At 47.2% G+C, this 21,336-nt stretch overlaps 1 protein-coding gene across 5 annotated transcripts in view; it reads right to left on the bottom strand.

The window, feature by feature from the left end:
• Positions 1-21,336, bottom strand: part of LOC122555728 (zinc finger protein DZIP1L-like) — a 148,178-nt gene that overhangs the window by 57,065 nt on the left and 69,777 nt on the right. For 4 of the 5 annotated variants that reach the window (XM_043701783.1, XM_043701784.1, XM_043701785.1 and 1 more), the window contains 4 exons: positions 20,205-20,425; positions 17,307-17,455; positions 13,137-13,308; positions 1,317-1,397 (listed from right to left, as the gene is read on the bottom strand). In XM_043701783.1, the coding sequence (XP_043557718.1) occupies positions 1,317-1,397; positions 13,137-13,308; positions 17,307-17,455; positions 20,205-20,425 (623 nt within the window). The remainder of the gene's footprint in view (positions 1-1,316; positions 1,398-13,136; positions 13,309-17,306; positions 17,456-20,204; positions 20,426-21,336) is intronic. The other variant, XM_043701782.1, reaches the window with a different exon arrangement.

The following is a 21,336-nucleotide window of genomic DNA, read 5'->3' as shown; positions in this document are numbered from 1 at the left end:
ATCGGAAAGATGTTGTGAAACTTGAAAGAGTTCAGAAAAGATTTACAAGGATGTTGCCAGGGTTGGAGGATTTGAGCTTTAGGGAGAGGCTGAACAGGCTGGGGCTGTTTTCCCTGGAGCGTTGGAGGCTGAGGTTTACAAAATTATGAGGGGCATGGATAGGATAAATAGACAAAGTCTTTTCCCTGGGGTTGGGGAGTCCAGAGCTAGAGGGCATAGGTTTAGGGTGAGAGGGGAAAGATATAAAAGAGACCTACGGGGCAATTTTTTCACACAGAGAGTGGTACGTGTATGGAATAAGCTGCCAGAGGAAGTGGTGGAGGCTGGTACAATTGCAACATTTAAAAGGCATCTGGATGGGTATATGAGAAGGAAGGGTTGAGAGGTATATGGGCCAAGTGCTGGCAAATGGGACTAGATTAGGTTGGAATAGCTGGTCAGCATATAAGAGATGGACCGAAGAGTCTGTTTCCATGCTGTACATCTCTATGACTCTGAGACTCTATGTCAAGCACCCTCAAAATATCACAGACTTCAGTAAGATCAACTCTCATTCTCTAAATTCCAGTAGGGCCAAGATGCTCGACATTTCCTCATAAAACATCCCTGGAATCAGCTGAATGACACTCCTCTGAACTGCCTCCAATCCCAGTATATGTTTCCTTAAATAAGGAGACACAATGTTGAGGTTGTACAGGACATTGGTAAGGCCTCTTCTGGAGTACTGTGTGCAGTTCTGGTTGGCCTGTTATAGGAAGGATGTTATTAAATTGGAGAGGGCTCAGAAAAGATTTACTGGGATGTTGCCCTGAATGGAGAGTTTGACTTATAAAAATAGACTGGAAACACTACGACCTTTTTCACCGGAGCATAAGAGGTTGAAGTGACCTTATAGAGGTTTATAAAATCATGAGGGGCACAGTTAAGGTGAATGACAAGAGTCATTTCCCTAGGGTAGGGAAACTTGGGGGCATATTTTTAAGGTGAGAAGAGAAAGATTTAAAAATGACACGAGGGGCAACTTTTTTTACACAGTAAGTAGTTTGTATGTGGAATGAACTGCCCGAAGAAGTGGTGGATGGAGGTACAGTTACAATGTTGAAAAGACGTTTGGATAAGTACATGAAAAAGAAATGTTTGGAGGGACATGGGCCAAGTGCAGGCAGGTGGGACTAGTTTAGTTTGGGAACATGGTCAGCATGGACTGGTTGTATTGAAGGGTCTGTTTCCCATGCTGTATGACTCTGAAAACTCTGCGCAGTATTCTGGGCATGGTTTTATCAATATCGTACATAGCTGTAGAAATACATAACTACCTGTATACAGTGGTGCCTCGGAATCCGACTTTAATTCATCCCAGGAGGCTGTTCCGATTGCGAAAAGTTCGGATTCCGAAACTATTTTCCCCATAAGAAATAATGGAAAGCGAATTAATCCATTTCTGGCCCCCAAAATAACATTTTCAAGACACTTTTAACTGCAAATACACATGGTAAAGGTAAAATAAGATTCACTGAAGATTATTTGCTTCACTGCTCTTCTTGGGTGCCATGGTGAATGCACAAGGGTGATAATTAAAAAAAACAGCATGAAACAAAGTGAAAACACGAGGTAAACTAGTGATGGACACACGAGAGATGCTTTCATGACTACTTCCCGGGACGAACTGAACAAACAACGTGCGACCTGAACGGTACGTGGTGTTCGGATTCTGAAAATCTGTTCGGGTTTTAGGGCAAACGTTTCTCAAAATAATAGTTCGGATTCCAATTTGTTTGAACAATAGGGCGTTCAGATTCCGGGGTCAGCACTGTACTTCAATTCCCCCAGTTCCCAAATAAAGGCCAATATCCCATTTGCCTTCAACTCTTCGTTACTAGACTGGAACATCAGCCAAGATAATATTGCCTCAAATTTCTGGAGATAGACTTGAACCCACAAACTTTTAGCATGAGTGAAAGAGTGCTACCATTGAGCCAAGTCCACACAATGAACTCCACAAAACGCTGGCCAGAAATTACAATAATAATTGAAGGGAAGACGATTATGGAAGTGTAAAATGATTTTGTGCCCTGCAATCTGCTGGGTGAAACCTGCGAGCTGCTTATTCCACCGCTTCACTGATATGATTATTCCACCTTCACTTTGCACAAACAGCCCTCAGCTGGGTGGGTCGGCTAAATACTTGCGCAGTCTTGGGTGTGTCATAGCGTTTGGTTTGAAGAATGGCGCTACAATGTGCTTCAAGGAAAAGCAGTTGCGTTGACATTTGCTGCACAATAACTGAAGTAAGGTTATTGACAGACATGTCAAAAGTTCAAATACACCAGATGCAAGAACAAGTGCCTGCACCCCTGACCTGGAGGGTTTCAGTGCGACTGAACTACACAGTGAGGAAGGTGCGAGGGTTTTCAAGCTGGCCTGTGCTATTCACTCCTCTCATGCCTGTACTAGATGTTCAGTCTTGCTATCTGGGTCCCTGATCTTAATGTCTCTGCAATGGTCACTGGCTCATGTGAGGCCGCAAAAGTATATTGAGCCTGATCTTGCTCGCTCTTTGGGTTTCTGTATTTCAGGAACTGCTTGTCCAGGATGATCATGAGAATGCAGGAGCGCAACAGGAATGATAAAGCAGCGGGTAAATGGTATAAGCGTATGCCAACATGCACCCACACACAAGACAAAGGAAAAACACTGAGAGGGGGCAGGGGATGAAGGGCAGCTCCAGCAGGGGTCACAGAACTCGGTCAAAGCCTGGACAACTGTCATTTAAAGACAGATATCCATCCATTGGATGAGGGAGCTGAAGACTCTCTGTGGTTTACCACCCTTTCACTGTTAAACAACAATCCAGAACCAGGTACCCTTCCCTTCGGGATCCTCTCCCTATCTCCCCACTTGGTGTGGGGGGGGGGGAGGGGGGGGGAAGAAATGCTTTTTCTTCAATGAACCAATTAACAAAATTACAAACAGAACAAAAACCAGGGGCACGAACAATCAATAAATTAAAACAAAACCCAAAGTGGGAGAAAATCTGGAGGACTAAATCAAAATGGTGTTGGTGGAGGAAATGGTGCATTTCCACAGCCCCCTGCGGTGCCAACCTGTTCCAAAATGCCTCAAGAGTAACACTGGGCACCATGTGCTCCCTCTCCAAGGACACCCTGGTATGGATATAAATGTGAATCAGAGACTGGCGTCCCAGAACTATAATGCACTCCTTGGCCCACTGCCTACCTAGTGATAGCTACTTTGAAAAACACACCTTTTTTTTTAAACATAAAGAAACCCGCCATTTAATAAGCAAACAACACTGCCTGCTGCAGTACGACAATAACTAAAACAAAAATCAACAAGGAGGGAAAGCAAGGGGGGGTGAGGCAATTAAGTCAAATTAAAGTTATAAATTCATAGGTTCATGCAGCACAGAAAGAGGCCCTTCGGCCCAACTCACCCATACTGATCACCTTTCCTAAACTAAACTAGTCCCATTTGCCCACATTTCACCCATGTCTGTCTAAACCTTTCCTTTCCATGTACCTGTCCAAATGTCTTTTAAATGTTGTAATTGTACCCATCCTCTGGACGTTTGTTCTGTATATACACCACCCTCTGAGTGAAAAGTTGCCCCTCAAATCCCTTGTAAATCGTTCCCCTCTCACCTCAAACCTACGCCCTCCAGTTTTGGACTCCCCTACCCTGGGGAAAAGATCTCAGCTACTCACCTTAGCTTTGCCTCTAATGATCTTATAAACCTCTATAAGGTCACCCCTCAGCCTCCAACACGGCAGAGAGAAAGGTCCAGCCTATCCAGCCTCTCCTAAAAAATCAAATCCTACAGTCCCAGTAACATTCTTGCCATTTTATTTTTGCATCCTTTCCAGTTTAAAGATACCCTTCCTATAGAAGGGCAACCAGAATTGTATGCAGTACTTCGAATGTCTTATCAATGTCTTGTACAGCCGTGACATGACATCGATGCTCTGAACAATGAAGGCAAGCATGCTAAACACCTTTTTCCCCACCCTGTCTATGTGTGACATGTTGAAGAGGGAGCTAATGCACTCCAGCCCTCACTTCCCTCTAAAAGCTTTATGGTGCTGGTGAAAATCCAACTCTTAAGTACAACCTAAAATGAGTATTACCTGCTCTCAGGTAACTCTAAAGCTGTCTTGGTTTAGACTTACAGAGACCTGCATATCTAGCATTGTTGACCTGTAGTAATCCAGGCCAGAGGGGCCCTCTTGGTGGGCACATCGTTCACCAGCTTATTCACTATCCCGATCACCATCACACATGGCAGCATTGTGTTCATCCACCATATGTACTGCAATAACTCGTCACGGCTCCTTCAGCATCATCTCCTCGACCTGCAGCCACACCACCATCCATACACAAAACTCCCCCCTGACCCCACACCATCCTGACACTTCCTTTTCTTTCCTTGACCCCTCTGGCTCCATTTCAGGGAATAAACTGTCCAATGCCATCCACTACAAAGCCATCGACTCCCATAGCTCCTTTCACTACACTCCTCACACCCCATGTCCTGCAAGGACTCCATCCCATTCTCCCAGTTCACCTACATTGCATCTTGTTCAGATGATGAGAAAGTGAGGACTGCAGATGCTGGAGATCAGAGCTGAAAATGTGTTGCTGGAAAAGCGCAGCAGGTCAGGCAGCATCCAAGGAGCAGGAGAACCGACGTTTCGGGCATGAGCCTGAAGAAGGGCTCATGCCCGAAACGTCGATTCTCCTGCTCCTTGGATGCTGCCTGACCTGCTGCACTTTTCCAGCAACACATTTTCAGCTCTGTTCAGATGATGCCAACTTCCAAAACAATGCTGCTGAGAGGGTTGGCTTCTTCCATAACTGTGGTTTCCCACCCACTGTGGTTAACTGGGCCTTCAACCTCATCTGACCTATCACCCTTGCCCCTGCCCATCACTCACAAAGACGTGATTGGGTTCCCCTTGTCCTCACTTTGCATCCCACCAGTGTCCGCAGTCAAAGGATCATTCTTCGCCATTTCAGACAACTCCAGCAGAACACCACCACCACCAAACACATCTTTCCCTCACTCCCCGGTCTGCATTCCGCAGGGACCATTCTCTCCAGGAAACCCTAGTCCATTCCAGGACCGTCAACACCACCAACAGCACCTTCCCATGTAACTGCAGAAGGTGCAATACCTGCCCCTTCCCCTCCTCCCTGGTCACCATCCAAGGTCTTTCTGGGTGAAGCAGCATTTCACCTGTACCTCCTCCAGTCTTGTGTATTGTATTCACTGCACCCAATGTGGGCCTACTCTACACTGGAGGCACCCAACACAGACTGGCTGATTGCTATGTGGAGCACCTCCAGTCTGTGCACAAGCATGACCCTGACCTTCCTGTAATTGGTCATTTTAACACAGCTTCCTGTCGCATGCCCACATGTCTGTCCTTGGCATGCAGCAGTGCTCCAGTGAATCACAGCACAAAATGGAGGAAGAACATCTCACCTTCAGACTAGGCACTTTACAACCTTCTGAACTTCATATTGAGTTCAACACCTTCAAATTGTGAACTCACTCCCATTCCTTTCCTTTCTATTATTTTACTTGTTACATTCTCTGTCACCATGTCCCATCTCCCCTCATCCCAGTGGGACTGTCTGTTCTTTCCAGTCTGACAGTTAAACACCACTGTTCTGCCATTCTCATATTCCGATCACTTAATCTGAACTATCAGCATCCTTTCTCCACCATCCTTCCAGCCCCACCATACTACCCCCTCCACATTTCATTTCAGCTCTGAAGAAGAGTCATCCCAACTCGAAACGTTAGCTTGCTCTCTCTCCCTCCATGGATGCTGCCTGATCTGCTGTAATCTCCAGCATTTGTTGTTTTCAGTACAGATTCCAGCTTCTGTACTAATTCGCTCCTCCATCCTGACCCATTTGGAAATATGTCACTATTCTTTCATTTCACTGGGTCTAAATCCTGAAACTCCCTCTCTGACCACTCTGTGGGGGATCCCAACATACCAAGGGCTACTGTGGTTCAACTGCAAATTGGAAGAACAACACCTCACCTTCTGCCTGGGGAGCCTACAGCCCGGAGGACTCAACATTGAGTGCTCCAATTTCAAATAGCCTCCCTTCCCATCCCTCTCCTTTCCACCCCTCCTAGCCACCAACCAGATTCATTCCTCCCGTCGACTAACCAGGTCGCACTCTCTACCTGTCTTCACCTAGCCCCACTTCACCACCCTGCTCCCGCCCCCACTTTATCTGCAGAGCATCTACAGGTTTTTTTTTTGTCTCTAGCTGCGGTTCAAGAAGGCAGCTCACCATCAACTCCTCCAGGGCAGTCAGAGATGGCCAATTCATGCTGACCTAGTGAGCAGCAACCCTGAGATGTGGGTGAAGGAGGCAAGGCAACAACCTTTTAACTGCTCACAGAAGTGGAGCAACCCAAACCCACCTCATTCAAAAAAAAACACCACAGGGCCTCGCTGAATCTTTAAAGCAGGCTTGCTGATTATCAACCGGAACCAGGAGGTTCCAGCCTCTGAGGAGATATTGAGATTAGATAAGAGGACTGCCTCTTTTGTTTCTGTGCCAAGCAATGCAAACATTTCAGAAAGGGTGTTAAACGGACTAGTGTGTGGTTTCTCTATGCATCACGCCCAAGCGAGTATTAATCACTCTCTGGCCAGGGTGTGTCGGAGCTCTGGACAGACTGATATAGATACCTACTTGTGTATGGCTCAAGTTTATTTGCTTGTTTGTTATTGTACAGGAAGGAAATCAGTCAGAGACCAGGGCAGCACAGGACAGAGTGAGACACAAGTTGAGCTCCGTGTATTAGTTAATTAATTAATGTATTAATACACTTAACCGGACAGAGAGGAAGCATCTCTATGGTACTATGCCCAGAGAAACAGGACGTTTCCAATCTGATATGAAGGGATGTGTAGAGCGAATGGGGAAGTGGTAGCTGTGACTTAGCAAGTGCTGAGATTTTGTTATCAATAAACATTCACACTTTGCCTCCTTTTTGCCTGAGAGAAGGTCTTTAAAAGCCTTATTCATCGGAATAGTGCACTTTCCAAATATGGGTGTCTGACTACATGATTCCTGCTGATGTGACCTTCAGTTAACCTTAAGAACTCTGTTCTCAAACGCTGAAAAATGGAACTAGAGCAGCTTGATAGCCAGCACAGGCACAATGGCCGAAGGGCCTTATCTCCGAATCTATGATGAACTGATACTTGAAATTGAGGCTTTCCCACAATGAACAGGGAAAGGTCTGCTATCACAGCTGATAAAAGGATTGGCAAGTGTGGAGCTCGGTCATATCAAACCAGGGAGGACTCAGGCCTGAGCTAAATTACACGTCCTCAGTTGGGACAGGGACTGAAGTTTGCCCAGGCTGGCAATAACCAGGTGGAGTGGAGCGGGGTAGGTGGAGAGAATATAAAAGGATAATTGGCCACGGGGATTCCTGACCCTCCCCGGTCACACTCATTTTGAGCGAGGTGAGGACATCAATGATAACATCTTGTCCTCAAACAACAGCCAATGCTCTGAGCTTAGGGTTGCATGTGAAGCATAGGTCAGGTTAATATGGACTAAGTTCAGTATCAGGATTCCCAATGTGAAACAAGCCACACAGTCACCCAACCATATGGGTACCCTGGGCAGCTGGGAGTGAGACAATAAAGGATTCCTTCCCGTGTTTCTCACTAATAGTCCCAAAGCACCTAAAACCAAGGTGTCGATCATCTGGTAGGTCTCCTGATGTTAAGCAGTAGTGCAGGAGGGATGAATATGTCAATAGATGAGCAGAACAAGTTGTCAGAGGGTCAACAAACTCCACACTGCCTACTGCCAGCCATCTCTGTGGACTGTTATAGAGACAGATACGGGGATAAATAGATCCATCCATAAATGACCCGGTAACCCATGGGAAACAAGACAATGGGTGAGGGGTGGGGGGGGAGTCACAGGAAAGGGATGGGAAGGAGACGGATTATGCTAATGCAGGCTGGGGCTATTTGTGAGTATGAATGAATAACATTTCTTTCAAGTTGTCTTTGTCGATTGAACAGTTCATGTAGAAGTTTAGCTCAGGAGATGGAATACACAGGACATGGACATAATGCATGGTCAGTCGGGTCAGCAGTTGGACAGGGACACCAACAACAAGACAGAGTTCTGAGCAGGGGATGGTTAATGAGAGCATCCCAACATAAAAAGGAAGACAGTACCGGGACAGTGGAGTTTGAGGCTAAATAGTGTTTTCTCATTTAATTTCCAGGGATACATTTTAACCTGCAGATGATAGTATCATAGGGGCAAAACCAAATTAGCCTTCCACTGTTAACATGCCCAATGTCCCATAGAGTGAGCCATGGAGAATCAGCCAAACTGGAGAATTGGCCATTGAGTCCACAATGGTCACATATCTAATTAGCCTCATTCCTGATTAAGGGCTTTTGCCCAAAACGTCGATTTCCTGCTCGTCGGATGTTGCCTGACCTGCTGTGCTTTTCCAGCACCAGTCTAATCGTGACTCTGATCTCCAGCATCTGCAGCCCTCACTTTCACCATGTATCTAATTCTGTCCAGTGATCTCCCCCTCCACTGCCTCCCCCAGCCCCACACAGCTCGCTTCTATCTCCTTCCCAAAACCCACAAACAGGACTGCCTGGGCAGACCCATTGTTTCTGCCTGCTCCTGCCCCACTGAACTCATCTCTTCCGACCTCAACTCGGGTTTTCTTTTCCTCCGTGTGTCCAGCCCCTTCACACTTACCTCCACGATTCCTCTGATGCTTTACATCAGTTTCAGAATTTCCGGTTTGCGGGTTCCAGCCGCCTCCTCTTTACCATGGACCTGCAATCCCTGTACACGCCCATCAAGACGGTCCCAGGGCTCTCTGCTTCTTCCTGGAACAAATGCCTGAACCATCCCATCTCCCCCCAGCCTCCTCAGCCTGGCCAAGGCTCTGAACACCTTCGCTTTTAACTCCTCTCATTTCCTTCAGGGCAGAGGAGGTGGCCATGGGTACCCTCACGGGCCCCAGTTACGCCTGTCTCTCTGCAGGGTACATGGAACATTTCTTATTCCAGTCCTATTCTGGACCCCACCCACAACGTTTTCTGCAGTAATTCAACGGTTTCGTTAGTGCAGCTTCCGGCCTCATCCAGAATTGGAAATTTCACTTCCAATTTCCACCGTGCTATCACCTTCAATTGGTTCATCTCTGACTCCTCCCTTCCCTTCACTGACATTTCTGTTTCCATTTCTGGGGATACGCTGGCCACCAATGCCCATTACAAGCCAACCGACTCTCACAGTTACCTTGATTACACATCATCAAACCCTGCTTCCTGTCAAGATCACGTTCCACTCTCCCAGTTCCTCCCCCTCCGTCGCATCTATTCTGACGATGCCAACTTTGACAAGGGAGCCTCCGAAATGTTCAGCTTCTTCATCAACCAAGGATTCCCTAGCACTGTTGTTGACAGAGCCCACAGCTGGGTCCAACCCATCTCCTGCACTTGGCCCTCACCCTCTTTCTTCCCTTCTGCAACAGCGATAGGGTCCCCCTTGTCCTCACCTCCCATCCCACCAGCATCCACATCCAGAGATCATTAGCTGCCATTTCTGTCACCTCCAGTGGTATGCCACCACCAGCCACATATTCCCCTCCCCTCCTTTGTCAGCCTTCTGCAAGGACCGTTCCCTTTGGGACACCCTGGTCCACTGCTCCTTCACTCCCAACATCCCACCCCCCACAGACCCACAGTTCCTTCCCCTGCAACCTCAGAAGGTGTAGCACCTGTCCATTTGCTTCCTCCCTCCTAGGAATCCAATGACTCAAACACACCTTCCAAGTGAAGCAGCGCTTTACCAGCACTTCTCTCACTGCATTCACTGCTCAAAGTGTGGTCTCCTCTACATTGGAGAGATGAAGCATAGACTGGGTGACTGCTTCACAGAACACCTACGTTTGGCCCACAAAAATCACACTGAGCTTCCAACTGCCTGCCACACCACGTTGTTCCCCGGTCAATATCTCTGTCTCAGGCTTACTGCAGCGCTCCAATGAAGCTCAGTACAAGCTGGAAGAACAGAACCTCGTTTTCTGCTTAAGAACCCTACAGCCTTCTTGACTCAATATCAACAATTTTAAGGTTTGAGACATCTTCTCCCATGTCCTTACCCCAACCCAAACACACCAGGCCTTATTATCACATGGGCTGCTATTACACACAAGCCATTGGAAACCCCTAATAGTGCTCATTAGTGGCTATTCATTCTCCTTGGCTAATCGTTATCCATTCCTTTGCCTGTCCAACTGTTCTTCTCCCTCTTTGGGCTCTATCTCAACCTATTGTTTACTCCTTACCCCACCCCACCCCCCCAATTCTAGATAAAAAGCAATTCTTTCCTAGCTATCATGAGTTCAGAACAAGGGTCATTGGACCCAAGACATTAACTCCCATTATTCTCCACAGACGCTGCCAGACCTGCTGAGATTTTCCATCAGTTTTTGCTTTGGTTTCTGATTTCCAGCATCCGCAATTCTGTCGGGCATTTTTAATGTAGAATTGGTGACCCGTTTGGCACCATTGCACATTGACATTAGTCAAAGGTAAGTTCTCGCCAGGCTGTGTAGAACAAATGGTTTACCTGTTTCTTATTATGACTGATAAAATAAAAATTCATAGCATGGCCGTCTCCAGGGATTGGCCAACATTGTGGAATGAACATACTGACAACACGGGTGTAGATACCAATGAGTGCAAAAACCCTGTGGACAACATTCCATATCTTCCAGGCACTGCTCTCCATGAGAAAGATGCTGCCATTTTAAGACTTGAAACGTTGATGTAGCTCCATTAGTGACTGCTTTTAGAGAAATGGTGGCCTAATAATAACATAATTGGGTGAGCAATCTAGGGGCCCAGACATGGGTTCAAATCTCACCATAGCAGTTGGTGCCATTTGAATTCAATTCATTCAGAAGTCAGAGTATAAGGCTAGTCTCAGTAATAGTGACTGTGAAAACGATCACCAGTTGTTGTAATAACCCATCGGTTCACTCAGATCTTTATTTGGTCTGGTCTACCTGTGACACCAGACCACACAGTGATGCACTGACTCTGAACGAACCTCTGAAAAGGTCGTAACAGGTCACTCAGTTCAAGGCTAATAAGGAACAGGCAACAAATGCTGGTCTTGCCAGTGACACCCACATCCCATGAAAGAATTAATTCCGAAAGGATAGACATACCACTGGCAATGAACAGCAACCGAGCAAATGCACACAACTGCTGAAAAGTACTTTCAAAGCACATGAAGCAGTAATAAAAGGGCTGAAGAAGCAATCTGTTTATTCTGTTTCACACAATAGGGCAACAAGATACAATTTGGAATAAAGACAACAGTAAATGCAGGAATTCCCGTAGACAGCCACACTCAAAGGAAATGCTGCTGATAAAGTAGACTCTAATAGAGCAGGGATCATTCTCTCACCTGTACTCCCTTGTAGTGCACCCCCTCATGGACATCAATGAATCTACTCGATTTTTCAAAAAGCATTTGTAGATAAAATACAACCAGCAGCAAATACTCCTCTCCCCTTCAAACTCAACACAGTACAAACAGATGACAATAGACTCAGCTCATTACACAGAGAGGTTCCAATCAGTTAATTCCCTAAAACATGGTAAAGTATAGGTGATGCATGGGCTATCAAATCACTTTAAAGTGACTGTGTGAATCTTCCCTCGCATTTTGACTATAGTGTGCTTTATATAATCCCTGCAGTGCAGAAGCAGGCCATCCACACCGACCCTCCAAAGGGCATCTCACCCAGACCCTACCCAACCCTGTTCCTGTAACCCTGCATTTCCCAAAACTAACCCACCTTACCTGCACACCTTTGGACTGTGGGAGGAAACCCACACAGACATGGCGAGTCATTGGGGCAGCACAGTGGCTCAGTGGTTAGCACTACTGCCTCATAGCATCAGGGACCTCGGTTTGATTACAGCCTCAGGCGACTGTCTGTGTGGAGTTTGCACATTCTCCCAGTGTCTGCGTGGGTTTCCTCCAGTTTCCTCCCACAATCCAAAGATGTTAAATTGCACATAGTGTTCAGGGATGTGTAGGTTAGGTACGTTAGTCAGGGGGAAATATAGGGTAGGGGAATGGGTCTGAGTGGGTTACTCTTCGGAGGGTCGGTGTGGACTTGTTGGGCCGAAGGGCCTGTTTCGTCACTGTAGGGATTCTATGAATGTGCAAACTCCACGCAGACAATCACCCCACGGTGGAATCAAACCCGGGTCCCTGGTGCTGTGAGGCACCAGTGCCAACCACTGAGCCACCACAGTGCCCTATCCTGTTGTCCAATGACTGGTAAAGTGCAAATGGCCCCCGCTGAGGAACAGGACTAGGAGATTGTCCCTGCCATGGCGGTGTTGTGCTCAGGTATTACAATGCCCTGGAATCTCAGGTCACGGAAGGGGATTTCACTGCTCCCCGTGCCTGCAGAGGGGCACAGATACACAGGCACGAACACTGGCTATACTCCAGTGTCTGAGAAGGTAGGAGATAGCCCTGACTGGTGATAAGCCCCATAGCTATAAGTCCTGCCTTTCAGGTGAAATTGGAACTGGGTGCATCTGTGGTGGCTTCCATTGTCAAACAGCCTGCCAATATACACGCTGGTTGGGTCAACTAGTCAAGGGGAGTGGGCAATGTGAAATTTGTTCCTGACTTAGAACAGTGCCTTCAGCAGACACTGGGAGGGAGACACGACAGTCGAGTTCTGTATCCTGCGAGAATAAGTGAGGAGGCTTAGCAAGGTCGGGTCAGCTGACTCCATTATTGTGAGGCATTCTTCTTCAAATACGTTCAACAGTTGTCACTTTTTTTAAACACACATATATCAAACTTATCTTTTTACACATCCTAGATTCAAGACATGACAGGACAAGGGTTGATTCACAAATATACAAACACAACATCACTTTGATGTAAAAACGGTCAAAAGTGTCAAACAAAAGCCCCCCAAACCAGTCTGTTTCTTTTGGATGAATGCTATGTTGAGCATGCAGGTAGTTCTCGCTACCAACCTGCCCCTCTGCTGGTGGATGAGCTCCAGGCGCTGGTTCCCTGAGAGATGGATGGCTCGGCACTTTGCCTCGGCGCTGCCACTGGCTTCGAGATCGCTGCTTTCGCGAGAAACTCTTCGGAGACCTCCTCGATCGACGAGATGTCCAGGTCACTCTCATCATTATCCGATAGCTGCCAACAGAAAGGCGAGATTGATTACAGGGAACGGCATGACCGAGATAGCTAGAGTAGAATAGAATCGCTATAGTGTTGAAGCAGGCCAATCGGCCCATCAAGTCCACTCCAACCCTCAGAGGAGCTGGGAGGGCTTAGAGAACTGGGGAGTATGAAATGCAGTGAAAGCCTGTATGAATATGGACAGTCTGTAAGTGAGCAGATGAATGAGTGATTTGATTTGGTTTGATTTATTATTTTTCCCTTATTCGTTCATGGGATGAGGGTGTGGCTGGGTAGGCCGGCAGTTATTACCCGGAAGGTAGTTGAGAGTCTACCACATTGCTGTGGGTCCACGTAAAGATGGCAGTTTCCTTCCCTAAAGGCCATTCGTGAACCAGATGGGTTTTTCCCGCCAATCAACAATGGATTCATAGTCATCATTCGATTCTTAATTCCAGAATTTTATTGAATTCAATTCCATCATCTGCTGTGGTGAGATTTGAACCCATGGTCTCCACAACATTACCTGGGTCTCTGGATTAACAGTCCACTGATAATACCACTAGGCCATTGCCTCCTCTTATTATCACATGCACTGAGCTACAGTGAAAAGCATTGTTTTGTGTGCTTTCCAGGCAAAACCGTACCTTACATAAGTACATCAGGGTAATAGAACAGAATGCAGAATATAATGTTACAGTTACAGAGAAGGTGCAGAGAAAGATCAACCCTAATATATGAGACAATAGACAGACAATAGACAATAGGTGCAGGAGTAGGCCATTCTGCCCTTCGAGCCTGCACCACCATTCAATATGATCATGGCTGATCATCCTTAATCAGTATCCTGTTCCTGCCTTATCGCCAGAACCCTCGATTCCACTATCCTTGAGAGCTTTACCCAACTTTTTCTTAAATGAATCCAGAGACTGGCCCTCCACTGCCCTCTGGGGCAGAGCATTCCACACAACCACAAGGGTATACAAGCCCAGTCGCTCCAGTCTTTCAGCATAAGGTAGTCCCGCCATTCCAAGAATTGACCTCGTGAACCTACGCTGCACTCCCTCAATAGCCAGAATGTCTTTCCTCAAATTTGGAGACCAGAACTGTACACAGTACTCCAGGTGTGGTCTCACCAGGGTCCTGTACAGCTGCAGAAGAACCTCTTTGCTTCTATACTCAATCCCTCTTGTTATGAGACGTTCATTCACACTAGGAGAAAGTGAGGACTAGAGATGCTGGAGATCACAGTTAAAGTGTGGTATTGGAAAAGCACAGCCGGTCAGGCAGCATCCGAGGAGCAGGAGAATCGACTTTTCGATCATAAGCTCTTCATTGATAACAGCAGGGAAGAAGCTGTTCTGGAATCTGTTGGTACTTATTTTTAAACCTATCCTCTGCCCAATGGAAGAGGGTGGAAGAAACCAGGGTGGAGAAGGGGGTCTTTGATTGCATTGGCAACTTTCCCAAGGGAGTGGAAAGTACAGACGGAGTGTGACTGTCTGCGCGTGTTTGAGTGCATGAGAAGCCCAAATGAGTGCGCGTGACAGTGAGCGAGTTCATGTCTGCACCTCTACATACTCTGGTAGCTTCCTGGCTCAAACTTTCTGTGAAGTGGTCATTTAAATCCACAGGGAAGTAATGGATGGTCATCGAGTGGGGTCTGAACAGACAGACGCTGCAGGAATTCCCCACCCCCTCACATATGGTGAGGGTCACCATATCTTAAAGAGGTGCATGGCATTGTGTGGTTAAGGATGGTATGGGAGCCACAGCCAAGTCCAAGGATACAGCAGTCACAGGGATCCCAACAGAGAAAGGGATAGGGAGACACTTCTGCATTTGACAACATGAGTCAATAAGGTCTACTCCTTCCTTGGTGCCAGGCATTGCTAGATGGGACATGAGGGGAGATTCTGGGGGCAGACCAGGAAGTGTCATAATTCACATACCACATGAGAAACTATGATATTTGAAGATAAAGACACAAAAGTTTGCAGTCAGAGCTTTAGAAGCTGGGTATTTTTGAAAAAAATTGATAATTTCTAGGTTACTTCTGCTGGAGAGCACAGGAACACAGGTCAAAACCTAGTAATGTAGAGACTGATGCACAAACATGATGCAGATGGAACAACATCCGTACTCTGGGTATTGAAACAAACAGAAAATGGGGGTGAAGCTTAGTGGATCTGTCCGCAGCAGTGGACAGGGAAAGAGAGTTAACGTTTTGAGTCTGCTGTGATGGTTCTGAAGCAGAGTTTCACCAGCAATCTCTGCGTTTGTCACGGATTTCCAGCATCCGTAGTGTTTTGCCTTTATCTTGGGCAGTGAGAACAGTTCAGGGACAGGAGGGACTTGTTCGATGTGGGGGGGCGGGTTAGTTCCTCAACAGGATCCACCAATGTCCTCAGGAGGAGGTTGATCTATGCTGTGTGAGGGGGGGGTTCAGACAGATTGCTCAGGTATTGGAGGGAAATATGTGGTCGGGTGTGTGCAGCAGAGTTGAACAACACGGATCACAGATTTTTGGGAGGGACAAACACTACAGCAAAGTATTTCTGAAGCATGGGGAATCAGATCTAATCATTACATGAAAAGGTCCAGGGGTACGTGTGCAGAACTGCACAGAGCATGATGCATAATTTAAGTGAACTGCAATCGAATGTCACACATGGATTTACAATGTAACGGTGACAACAGAGCCCTGGGTCAAGCAAGGAGATGTTTGGAATTTAACGCTCCTGACTATGAAGTATGCAGGAATCATAAGGAAGGGAAAAAGCAACAGTGACAGGTGAAACGATGGGAAAGGAATGCTGCCACCCAGCAGCCGAAGACAGAGACCACTTGGTTACAACTTAGCAGCAGTCAAAAGTGTGGCGCTGGAAAAGCACAGCAGGTCCGGCAGCATCCGAGGAGCAGGAGAGTCGACGTTTCGTGCATAAGCCCTTCATCGGGCATTCCTGATGAAGGGCTTATGCCCAAAACGTCGACTCTCCTGCTCCTCGGATGCTGCCGGACCAGCTGTGCTTTTCCAGCGCCACACTTTTCGACTCTAATCTCCAGCATCTGCAGTCCTCACTTTCTCCTAGAATTCAGCAGCAGTCAGATTAAAGTTTGCACTGCTGGATACGCAACACCATCGATGAGTGAACAAGACAGAGGGATAAATCTGCACAGTAAATAAATCCCGAGAAGTGTACACAACAACTTGCTCGATCACATGCTTGCAGCTCGATAAGGAAGAAAGCAAGGGGCTACTTTCACCAAGTCGAAAAGGGACCTGGCCTAGGGCGACTGGAATCAAACACTGGCAGGCACAACAGTGACTGAGCAGGAGATGGTTCAGGAACAGAGTTGGCATGTTCTTTGAGGATGGTGTTGTAAGTAAACAAGCAGTTGAAAAGACAACAGCGAGTAAGGTACATGCGTAAAAATCAAGTCTCCAGGTGGCTTGTGGTGAGCTTCCTGAGTAGAATTCTCTGGGTGTTGCCAGGATTTCCTGTCCATTCCCAGCTCTCCTTGAATCCAGAAGCACATGTTAGATGCCAATCCGAGCCAGGCACTCCCCACCTTTTCAACAAGACCAAGTGGAAAAGGGTGGGACTGGGTGAGTTGTTGGTGAAGGGAGCTGGTACAGACAAGATGGGCCAAATGGTAGTAGCCATTCTACAATTGTGTGTCTGTGCGTAAATATAGACAGCGCTGCTGGCTGAGATCCTTTTTGGGAACAGAAAAGACTCCCCTGTGATGGCTACCCTCTTTTATTTGACAATGAGCCCCTTCTGAAACATTTTCCCTGCAAATGTCGATCCCTTGTTTCCTGCTTAAAATTCTCAAAAATCTCACTTTGGAATGAGTCTGTACAGTAATCGGGTTGTATTGGCAGAGAAACTTACAAACTCAATATGGTCCCTGTCCCTTCCCCAAGCTCAGTGAGTGGAAAGCATTTGAATATCAACTAGGGGGAATTATCCCTTTCTGCCAATTAATGGCACCCAGAGGCTCGTTACCTGTAGCTTCTTGACGACGGTGCGGTTATCAGGAGGGGTACGGGCTGCAGCTTGGGCCGTGGGGATGAGTTGAACTCCGCCGGTGGGTTTCTTCACTGGGGAGCTGAGTTGTCTCTCGAGACTCTTGGCCAGACTCTGCACCATGTTTCCTAGAGGTTCGAAAGGGACGGGTATATGACAGAAACAACTCAAACAGCATCCTGGACACCGCCGTTACCAAAACATCCATCAGCAGCAGCAAACCCAACACTACCAGCGACACCACAGAACTGTCACCGTGCAGAAGCAGGTCGTTCAGCCCATCTGGCCCGCTCCTGTTCTAATACCTAACACTAATCCCCTGCCTTTTCTCCACATCCCTGCACACCATTACCAGCCAAATAATCCAACACTTCAATTGAGCCTCCATTTATTTCCAGACAGTGCAACCCACTTTGTGAGTTTTTTCTCACATCACCTTTGCCTCTTTTGCATATAATCTTTAATCAATGCCTTCTCATTCTTGTTCCTTGTACGAATGGGGACAGGTTCTCCCTATCTACTCTGCACAGCCCTGCTTATGATTTTGGAAACCTCTATCGGATCTCCTCTCAGCCTTCTTCTCTCCAAGGTGAGCAACTTCTTTGATTCACTGGATAGCTCAGTGGCTCTGTGGATTAGCACCTTGCTGCCTCACGGCACCAGGGACCCGGATTTGATTCCACCCTCTGGGAAACTCTGTGTGTGGAGTTTGCACATTCTCCCTGTCGGTTTCCTCTATTTCCATTGCCCGTATTGCTAGCTTTTTAGTTCTCACACTTTATTTGAGCTGCACTCAAACCGTCTACAGCAGGATTCAGCCTTGTGCTCTCTGGACTAGTAAGTGCATTGTCCTTCTCAGCAAGTGTCAGACTTGTCACATGCTCAATGGAAGAGCCCTGCCCACTGATAGAGCCCGCCCTCACTCACTGGACAAATTCCATAAACCGCAGCCAGCCCTCAATAAAGCCACACGCATGTGGGCCGGTTCCAGTCCTAGCATTCTACTGTGACTTAGAGTCATAGAGGTGTACAGCATGGAAACAGACCCTTCGCTCCAACTCGTCCATGCTGACCAGATATCCCAACCCAATCTAGTCCCTTTAGCCAGCATTTGGCCCATATCCTTCTAAGCCCTTCCTATTCATATACCCATCCCAATGCCTTTAAAATGTTGTAATTGTACCAGCCTCTGCCACTTCTTGCATCTCGTTCCTTCATTTTTTTATACCATCTTATGTGAGTGAATGTGGGAATCCTGATGGAAAAAGTAAGCACGGAGGCAGTGAAGAAAAATTCTATGTCGCTGATGCGTGTGGAATTCATTGATCCAGCTGCATGGTGGGATGAAGGTGAGATCTTTACTGAGGACTGATCTTTCATCTGGCAGGGGGGCGGTAATGGTAAAAGCACGGCAGGGATCGGGGCTAGGACCTGATGTAGCCCTGGGATCCCTGAGCCTGAGGATTGTGGTCCCAAGCTCACTGAAGACATGAGCGTATTCTTTGAGTGAAAGTTGTCAGCAGATTCTGAGCTTGGGCTACTTCTTAAAGCCATGTCCAAATCAACTGCAAGTGAACCAGCACTGACCCCGGAAATACATGATTCCCAATCCCTATCCGATCCAAATGACAAATTGGCCAACGTGGGTTGCTCTTTCAGAGACTCAGCTCAGTTGTGATGGGTCAAACGGCTTCCTCTATCCTGTATACAGCCTGTTGTGCATCCTGTTGCTAAGTTTGTCTCTGTGCCATTTAATCTGGTTTCCTCATGTTCTTGGGTTAAGCATCTCCAAGTTCCTACAAACATGCCATTCAGACAAGGTAAAGGGAAAGATAGCAATGAGAAAAGCAATGAGATTATTGTAATGCTCTTTAACATTTGGTCATAGCCAGTGTGGTGCTCACTGGAAACCCAGGGCTGAATGATGATGCAGATATCTCAACTAATGGGCAGTGGGGAGTCCCAGGGATTGGAGAATTGGACATGGAGCTTATTTGATTGGCACCACATTCACTCACCCCACCACCACAGAGTCAGACAGCTGTACAGCACGGAAACAGACCCTTCGGTTCAACTCGTCCTTGACTAGATATCCTAACCTATCCCATTTGCCAGCATTTGGCCCATATCCCTCTAAACCTTCCTATTCATATACCCATCCACATGCCTTTTAAATGTTGCAATTGTACCAGCCTCCACCACTTCCTCTGGCAGCTCACCCTCTGTGTGAAAACGTTGCCCCTTAGGTCTCTTGTATATCTTTCCTCTCTCACCCTAAACCTATGCCCTCTTGTTCTGGACTCCCCGACCCCAGGGAAAAGACTTTGTCTATTTATCCTAACCATGCATCTCAAGATTTTAGCTCATTCCATACACGTATCACCCCCTGTGTGAAAACGTTGCCCCTTAGGTCCCTTGTATATCTTTCCTCTCTCACCCTAAACCTATGCCCTCTTGTTCTGGACTCCCCGACCCCAGGGAAAAGACTTTGTCTATTTATCCTAACCATGCATCTCAAGATTTTATAAACCTCATTAACGTCACCCCTCAGCCTCAGCCTCTCCCAGTAGCTCAGATCCTCCAACCCTGGCAACAATATTCCAAAAGTGGCTGAACCAATGTCCTAATTGGCCACAACATGACTTCCCAACTACCATACTCAACACACTAACCATTTAAAGGCAAGCATACCAGACGCCTTCTTCCCTGCATTGTCTACCTGTGACTCCACATTCAAAGATCTGTGAACCTGCACCCCTAGTACTCTTTGTTGGGCAACACTCCCCAGATCCCTACCATTAAGTGAATAAGTCCTGCCCCAGTTTGCCTTACATTTATGTAAATTAACTTGATGCCAGAGCAGGGTACTGCCAGTACCTGGTGGGGTACGGGCCACAGAAGCCCCCCCAACTGGGCTCAGCAGCTCCGTCGAGATGTCAGTGTCTGACCAGTCGTCGTCATCGTCGCTCAGGGCCGACGGTCTCGGCAACGGGTTCGACTGGACAACCCGCACCTGGGTCCCGTCCTTCACCCCCACGCTGGTGACATAGGCACTGTCCACAACCGAGTCGTCTTCGTCCGAGGAGAATGGGGGAGTACTGCCGAGTCACCGCGGGGCGCAGGGATGCGGCGAGAGAAGCAGGATGTAGAGGAAAGAAAACCAATTAGAATGATGAGCTGCTCAAGGCATTGTAGAGATCATCACAGGACATCACACTTCGGCTCTGGGCACAAAACGTCAACATAGAATATAGAAGCAGTAGCCCATTCAGTCCTTGAAGTCTGCTCCAACATTTAATATGATCATGGCTGACCATCCAACTCACTCCTGTTCCTACTTTCTCCCCACACCCTTCCATCCCTTTAACTCGAGGAAGTGTATATATAACGCTTCCTTGATTACGTACAATGCTTCAGCTTAAACTAATCGATTTATTGTTGTCACGTGTATCGCGATACAGTGATGCTTTGCATGATGTACACACTACACAAAAGTACATCAGGGTAGCAGAACACTGTAAAATAGAGTGTTACAGCCACAGGGAAGGTGCAGAGAAAGAGAAAGAGATCAGAATTAACTGCTTTCTGTGGTAGAGAATTCTACAGGCTCCCCACACTCTAGGGGAAGACATCTCTCTTCTACTCTGTCTTCTTAAGACTGTGAGCTCTCCCTCCCAACCCCGGTTCTGTACTCCCCGGTCACTGGGAACATATTTCCTGCATTTACACTGTCTAGTCTTGTCAGAATTTTAGAGTTTTGTCTTTTTTTTTGTTGTGTGTGTGTGTGCAGGTGTGAGACACAGTGAAAGACACAAGATGCACGAATCTTTATTCAGTTTCCACCACCAGGAAGATAGGAAAACACCCGAGTGGCCAGTGACAAGCAGTGCCCTTCACATCGAAGGGCAGTGCTGTGTGATCAAACAGTGAAGGGGAGGGCAGGGATTAAATCACAATAGAGTTGGAGGGGGAAATAAAACACTCCACTCCCTGCAGTGCCCACCTCTCC

This window comes from Chiloscyllium plagiosum, chromosome 13, assembly GCF_004010195.1.
Source record: "Chiloscyllium plagiosum isolate BGI_BamShark_2017 chromosome 13, ASM401019v2, whole genome shotgun sequence".
Lineage (NCBI taxonomy): Eukaryota > Metazoa > Chordata > Chondrichthyes > Orectolobiformes > Hemiscylliidae > Chiloscyllium > Chiloscyllium plagiosum.
The sequence above is the reverse complement of the archived record's forward strand: the minus strand, read 5'-3'. Positions and strand labels throughout refer to the sequence as shown.